Below are 7,370 nucleotides of genomic sequence, written 5' to 3'. Positions count from 1 at the left end.
TTTCTTACGATAGCCTTCCGCAGTACGACATAGTGCTCGTAGCGCTCTTGCATTTTAAGGATTGCAGATACGACACACAACACTGAGTTTCGACATTAGACATTTCCGTCGTTTTGGCGGTTGTTACACGTTAAAGCTGTATTTTTCCCTCTGTGAAAAGACCCCGTCTCTCAAAGGCGTTTGAAATCGGACACCGCTGGCATTGAGGCCCTCACTTTTGTGCGGAGGGATACGTTGTTGCGTCTGACAATGTGGACGGAGGTGGTGAAGATGTCTACGAGAAGAATGAAATCATCTCAGTTGTAACAACAAAAAAGGAAGACGCGAGATTAGTTCCTATAATAGATTTGTTTGCACCCAGACTTGTAACATTGTAGCAAACACGTGGGCGCTGTGTTGAAAAGCAGGCTTACCGGGACAAAAGGAAAGACATCTACGGTGCTCCAATGCGTTTCATGCACTGAGGTCGAAATTCTCTTGAAGTTTTATGTTTTTCTCCTCGGCAGTCTCCGCTTTTCTTTTTACTGTTGGATATCAGACACTTGCAGAGGAGAGGTAAAAACACCTTCTTTCACTTCATGTTTCGGGGGGAAGTTGCATGAATTCGATGGGTTTCACTGACACCTATTTTGACGCCTGCAATTTTTCGAAAAGTTTTTGGGAATGTGTGGTTAAAGCGGGGGGGATGTTAAGTTTTTGTCTGGTTTGAGGTGGCGAGCCAAGTGTGTGATGGTCTCCGCATCGACCACGGAGAGGAGGAAATTACTCCTTTGTTCAGAAAAAAGACCCCTATAACGTTAACTCCTGCCTAACAAGCCTCATTTTGTTTTTCATCGTGTGTATCCGCCAAAATGTGCAAATATGAAATGTAAAACCTTCTGTAATGTTCCGGCGGATTTTAGCTAAACTTTGTGTAGCAGGCCTACATGTATTTTCCATAAAAGCCACGAACTAACTTTCCATAAAACCCCCTTTTGGCAGCCCTTTAAACATTCCTTTATGGAAGTGTCTGGCCACCAGCTAGACTTTATTTTATTGCACATTTGGCAGGAAATTCCTCATGCACCCACCCCCACCACTGCCTCCTCCACTTCACTCCCCTCATAATGCACGACTTGAACCCTAATATGTGAGAGAAAGAAGTCACTATTTGTTGCATGAAGTTTGGAGCTCTTATTCTCCAGGGTCACGACCGTTGCACTTGTCTTACACATCATTTGTTTTCCCCAGGCAGCCACAACTGCGAATTATGCTTTTTAGTTAGACTTCGGGATGATGTCAACATGCTTCAAGATAAATGCTGAATGGGTTTAGTTGTCAGCCCCTGGATGTTGGCCTAGCGGAGATGATCAAATAATGTACAGCCAACATCCTGTGGAGCCCTGGATGTTTACTGTCATTGTTAGACTATTTCACACAAAGTGGATATTATTTATTTCGGGCACAAAACATTCACATCCGTTTTTCTTTTGAATCAACAGTTGAATTTGCGTTTTCTGTTCAGCACGGCGGCCCCTGTTGTTCCCGAAGTAATAGCATTGACATAAACACATGTTATGTTAATTACTTTGCTTTTATTTCCCCATTTGACAGGACTGACGACAACAAAAACATGTACCACCTATGCGGGCGGAAATGTAATTTTTAATTACACATATTTTACTGACAACAACAGTAGTAACAGGATTGTTAAGACAAGTACAACAAGCTTCAATTAGCCCATTATTGTTTGAGAGGCATAGGAGAAAAAAAAAACTGTGGTAGACACATGCTTTTTAAGTCGTGTTATGAATGAATTTGAAACAGATTTTGATAGAGTGAAGCATCTGTTTAGCTCTGTGGTTTGTTACACTTGAAGTCCAGGCTCTTTTGTGGAGAATGACCTGCCTTCTCTGCCTTGTGTGGGGTGACAAAGACCCCTAATCAGCGTGCTTCAAATATTGATCCAGCAGAAGCAAAAGATGCCATTTTGTTACATTAAGCCCCTCGGTGAGCTCCACTGCATTTAACCCGGCGGTTAAATAATATTGAAGTTTATGTTAGGTGTGTGTGTGGCCTATTTTCTCATGGATTTGCCATCTTATCCAAAAGTTTGGGAAAGCAGTGACAGCCATGTTCCTAGCTTTTCTTTACACTTGGGGCATTGTGTGTGTGTGTGTGTGTGTGTGTGTGTGTGTTTACTTCCTTTCCTGTCTCAAGGTTAAATTAGTTCTGCTCGCCTGAGTTCACTTCACTTGGAGAGCACTGTTTGTCTCCCCTGAAGTGACTTGTGTTCTTTTTCATACATGCAGAAAAATTACTTGTGACATTTTATACTTTTGTTTGCATTTTAATTTGTATTCATTTACACATTTCAATAATGCAAACCCCCTTTGTTTACCATTTACAACTTGCATATCCTCCAAAACATCCATCTTTTTTCTTTTATTTTCCGGATTGCATCCATTTTTTTTGTGAGTGCTGTATTACAAATGAGGCTGTAAAAGCACACCACCTGTTGGTGTCCAAGTGCCTCTATTCCTCGGCTCGCTCCTCTCACCACTGCTTCCCTGTGAGGCGTTCAGGCGCTCAGCATCAGAGAGCGGCCTAAGGCTTGCGTTGGAATGCAAAACACAGGGTAAATCCGCATTCATGCTCACTGTGTCATTTGACAAGGTTTCTTTCTGAGTTGACATATGGTAATTTGGTAATGACGTGTTTGCATACAGTCATTAGCTCTGCCTTTCACCCCTATTTCCCTGGGCTGACAATAGTCCCAATTATGTCTGTAATTGTAAATGTATTACATTCTCTTTCATGTAGCAATGATCGACATATGGCTGTGTTATTCGCCAGGGTTGCCTAGTATGAAAGACAATTTTTTAAAGTCATTACTTGGTAGTGATTTGAGTGAGGGCGGTATGTCTTCTTCTGCTTGGATGGGAAGGCAGGTTTTGACTGACATTATTAAGTATCCCCGGCTAAAGTGAATAGTGTTAAGTAGCTTAATGTTTTCTGTTTTCCCTCATTGTTCCGTGTGATAGAGTTAGTAATTTGAGCCGTATGTTTTGGCCAGCTGAGCCTCAATGAACGATTGTTTTTTGTTTAATTCTCAGACTCAGATCTTTCCTTTCATTCTAATATTTAGTTCATGAAAATCCCAAAACACAAATTTGATGCATTTGCAATAACACATTTTTTCCCCCAAGAAAAATGCTGACATAGCCTTGCATTGGTGTCTTAAGGGAGCCTAACAACCTGCCGATATGAGTGATCTCTGGGGTTGTGATAAAGCAAAGATAGAGTAGTTTGAATCATTCATTACCATCACCCTCTGTTATTTTTTTTTTAAAAGAGCCAAATGTAAATTCTCTTTGTGCTTGCTAGTGCCATTAAAATCCTGTATCTGCAAATTTCTCTCATAGGGTTTATTAGAGACTGAAGGGTATGAACGAACAGCAGCAAAGAATGGCTGCAGTGGGAACTGACAAGGAACTCAACGACCTCCTGGATTTCAGCGCGGTAAGAGAGTGGGAGAGCAGGCTGGGTGGTTCTGGGTGGCAGTGGTAGGTGGGTGGCATTGGGAGAAAAAGGGCTAAAGAGAGAGCGATACAGGTCTGGGTTTGAGCAGAGGAGAGCTGCAGGTCTACATGAGAGAAGTGGGGGAGGCGGGGAAGGGGTGAGTCAGGAAAAATCATTCATTGGGATGCCTAATTTCTAAAAGTCTGTAATATCACAATTTGATTTTTTTTTTTGTTTTGTTTTAACATCAGGTTGTGTCAGCCCAAGATAATTCCATCCTTCATTCTTGGCATGCAAAGGTATTACTGATTACATCAAAAGCATGTCGATTAAAATAATGTTGTGCCTCAGGGTGATGAGTTGGTATCCACTGTAAAATGGAAAAAGGGAAAAAGGAACAATTGCAGAAAACTGCGTGAATAATGTTACCCCTGTTTGTCTTTTTATTAACAGCATCTGAGGGGGAAATACTGATCTATATGAACTGGGTTGAGCAGACAGCTTCTGCAATTCTTTGTCATATTTTTAGGCATTTTCACAGAGATGCTGTCATTAGGTATCCTCTGGACATTACCTGCAAAGTGCATGGAGGTATCACTGTATTATTTTTCTGTGTTTCATTCTGTTGCGAGGCCTTTTTTGAGCTTTACTCTGACATAAACATCTCTTAGGCCCAATGGAGCTGTTACATTTTCTCCTTTTTAAAAACATTGAAACACTGGCTAAATGGTCAGATCTGGATCATTTACAATATATGGAGCACAACAGGTAATTTAAAACTGACCTGTAATATTTTCCAGCAGATCTAATGACCCATGATATTTATTTCACAGTACAGTTAATTAATACAGAATTGTTTATCCAATTGCAGGAATTGTTGACATTTTATGAAGAGTAAAATCTTTATTTAAGCGTTGTTGTTGTGCATGTTTTTTTCTGACAGATTTTCATTATAGTGACTTGCATGATTCAGTCAGTCTGCTTTGTTAATGTCCTATTCTCTGCCACCCTGTCAGTATTTAAGGGAAACCTTACCCCATGAAAGAAAAACACTCCTGTTTGTGAAGGGGCTTTGTGGGAGGTTCCCATTAGACAGTTAGGTTTTGTGTTAGAGACGCTCAGATTGATCAGCTGCCAATTTGTATCAGCAGATGTTCCGTTTAAATACGACATCGATAATTGGGTGAGAAACTGTCGAAAATTGTACAAACACATTTCCTCCTTTTTGTTTATCTGCTGGCTAGTCACGGAAATGCATGCTAGATTGGACACGGACTAAAGAAAAACATGTTTGAGATAGCAGCGACCAAAAATGTAATGGAAACAAAGATGGTGTCCATATAGGTTGTTGGACCGCGTAGACCTAAACTGTTACAAAAAAATTAGACGAGATCATATGTGGTGGTGGCAGATTGGGTTTTGGTGTCCTGCTTTAGAAAAGGTTTGTACAGTACAGTTTTGCCACATCACTGACTGATGCCACATAGAAGATACTGAGACCACACCATAGCCTCATGGTTAAACCCACAGTGGCTCGGCTAAAAAAAAGATCCCTCGGCCTCATGAGAGTTAAAAACTATCGTTGATGCTGCAGATCAACTTATGTTAAAATCCTCTATGTTCATTTTGGGGGAAACCTCCTTTTATTTTTATTACAAATCCAAAGAAATTAGTGTTGAAATGTGGTATTTTGCAAGACTAAGCATGTTTATAACTACGTAGATTTTATCAGCATGCTTTATTCACTAGAAGTCGTCTTAACAAAGGTCCATTTAATCTCCCTTTAAAAAACCCACAAACTGAACGACATGTGTATGTGATGTCCTTTTATTAGTGGACATAGGATGTGTGAAGTGTGCCGTCCTTTGCTTTGTTAGTTACGTTTTATTTCCTCTTTTGTCTCGTAGATGTTCGCGCCTCCAGTAGCCAATGGGAAGAACAGGACGATGACGCTCGCCAGCAGTCAGTTCGGGGGATCAGGTAAGCGTTCAAAACATTTGGATTTCTTTTTTACATTTTTATCACTTTGGCGATGTAAATACTCTTGGATTCCGATTTGGTTTTAACTAACAAGGCTGTGTTTGCATCTGTGTTTTGGCAAAGCAACCATATACTCGTCTAATGTTAAGTCTTTGACATTATATGCAAATTAAATCTAGAGTTTCTGCTCCAAAATCACCCCAAAAATTATTTTCTCACAAAACTCTTTTGGTATTTTTGCATGCAGGCGGTTTCAGTTTTGTCTGCCCCAGTTTTGTGATCACGGCCTCAGTGGGTATAGAGGTGAATTTCTGGTGCTTGAAGTTCCCAGAAAACAACATTAACATTATGTGGGCGAATCAATAGATTCCACAGTCCAGATTTCATTGAAACAGTTTTCTAAGAAAGGAAACGTGTCATTGGCTGTGCTTGTATTTGTTTATTTAATGCTTTGTAAAGAGCATGTATTTTAAGTAGTTTTAGAACCAAGGATTAAAACTGCATATTCTTTTTAAATATCTTCAAGTTTTAATTTAGCACGTCTGATCATTTCCCCCTCATTTCTCTAGTCCTTGTATCACTATTTTAAAAGTGTGAAGTAGCTGTAACCCCCTCAAGCACCTGAGCCTTTTTGAATAAGCCTTTCTCTCTTCCTGAATGTTATTAGTAAGTCGTGTTACTTTCGTTCCCTGTCACCCTCCCAACCTGGCGTGCGAAATCGAGTCACACTCCTCAGTGTTCCCCAGAGTGAGAACTTGGCCACTGAGGAACAAAGGCAAAAAAGGGGGCTTATGGACTTGAAACGACTCCCCCACCCTGAAGTGTAAAACACTCCTCCCCCAACACAGCACAGGGCTCTTACCCCCACTGATCTGCAGGAAATGGCTCGAGTCCGAGACAATGTCCCTCACCCCTCGCTCGCAGCCTCTTAAACTGGCCCAGCATGCAGTGAGTGGTCGGAGTGGAAGAGAGAGCGCGCTGAATAGAGGGATCAGCCTGTCGAAGGCAGGATTCTGTTTGTTTCTATTACAGCAGGCAATTACTAAGCAGTGAGGAGTTAATTCCTTCCCCCCCTCCTCATGTCCCAAAGTGTGGCCCTCGGTCATTGACACCTATTTTAATGCAGTACTTCAAGCTTTCCCATTTAACTTTGGGAGATCTGTGAAATAAAAGCCCTTGGGAGTCAAAATGCTCACGACTGGGAATTAAGGCACCGGATTTTCTCGTAGATTTGTCGTATTACAATATCTAACCATATATATTATAACGTGTGTAAATATGAGAAAGAGACCTAAATGTATAGGCAGATGGTAGAAATATAGACAGACTCTTAGTTAGGGCTAAATAAAATATATGTTTTTTATTGCCATCACGATATCAAGTGCATGATAAACGCATCATAATTGTGGTATTGCAGTCAGAGATTTTCACAACAGTATAAGAAGTAAATGCATCTCTACCATCGCTCCATTCATTTGCCGTACACATGTTGCTAATGAATTCATTTCAAGTTAACAACAAGTTACTTGCAAAGCAGCTGAAAGACAGAAGCTATTACACAACAATGTCTAAGTTATATTGTTGTTTCTATATTCAACAGTGTTATCTCAAACTTCCCTTATGTCATTCAGCTTTGTGTTTTTATTAGAAACATTTTGATTTGGACATGATTTCTTTTATAAAGTAATTGATTTTAGTTTTTAATGTGATTGGTGTGTCTGCCAATATGACCATCTTCCTTTAAACTCAAACAGATAGCTTATTTGTTTCTAAAATCAATATGGCTTGGAGCCAGGAAACCTGTTTATCACAGAACTGATGACCAATAAAGAACAATGTCCATGACGTCACTCAGGCGGCTTGTATATTCAGGCAGGCAGCAGCGCGGG

General features: G+C 40.5%; 1 protein-coding gene across 12 annotated transcripts in view; it reads left to right on the top strand.

The window, feature by feature from the left end:
• The window catches only part of tcf3b (transcription factor 3b), a 28,809-nt gene continuing 21,439 nt past the window's right edge, over positions 1-7,370 (top strand). For 5 of the 12 annotated variants that reach the window (XM_063891279.1, XM_063891276.1, XM_063891274.1 and 2 more), the window contains exons 1-4: positions 2-555; positions 3,405-3,501; positions 3,753-3,800; positions 5,409-5,481. In XM_063891279.1, coding sequence (XP_063747349.1) covers positions 3,427-3,501; positions 3,753-3,800; positions 5,409-5,481 — 196 coding nt within the window. In that variant the 5' untranslated portion in view covers positions 2-555; positions 3,405-3,426. Of the gene's footprint in view, positions 556-3,404; positions 3,502-3,752; positions 3,801-5,408; positions 5,482-7,370 lie in introns of all 12 variants that reach the window. The other 7 variants (XM_063891282.1, XM_063891281.1, XM_063891284.1 and 4 more) reach the window with 4 other exon arrangements.

The sequence above is a fragment of the Eleginops maclovinus genome, chromosome 9, assembly GCF_036324505.1.
Source record: "Eleginops maclovinus isolate JMC-PN-2008 ecotype Puerto Natales chromosome 9, JC_Emac_rtc_rv5, whole genome shotgun sequence".
In the NCBI taxonomy this organism is placed as follows: Eukaryota; Metazoa; Chordata; class Actinopteri; order Perciformes; family Eleginopidae; genus Eleginops; species Eleginops maclovinus.
Note: the sequence above shows the minus strand (reverse complement) of the source record. Positions and strands in the feature narration are given on the sequence as shown.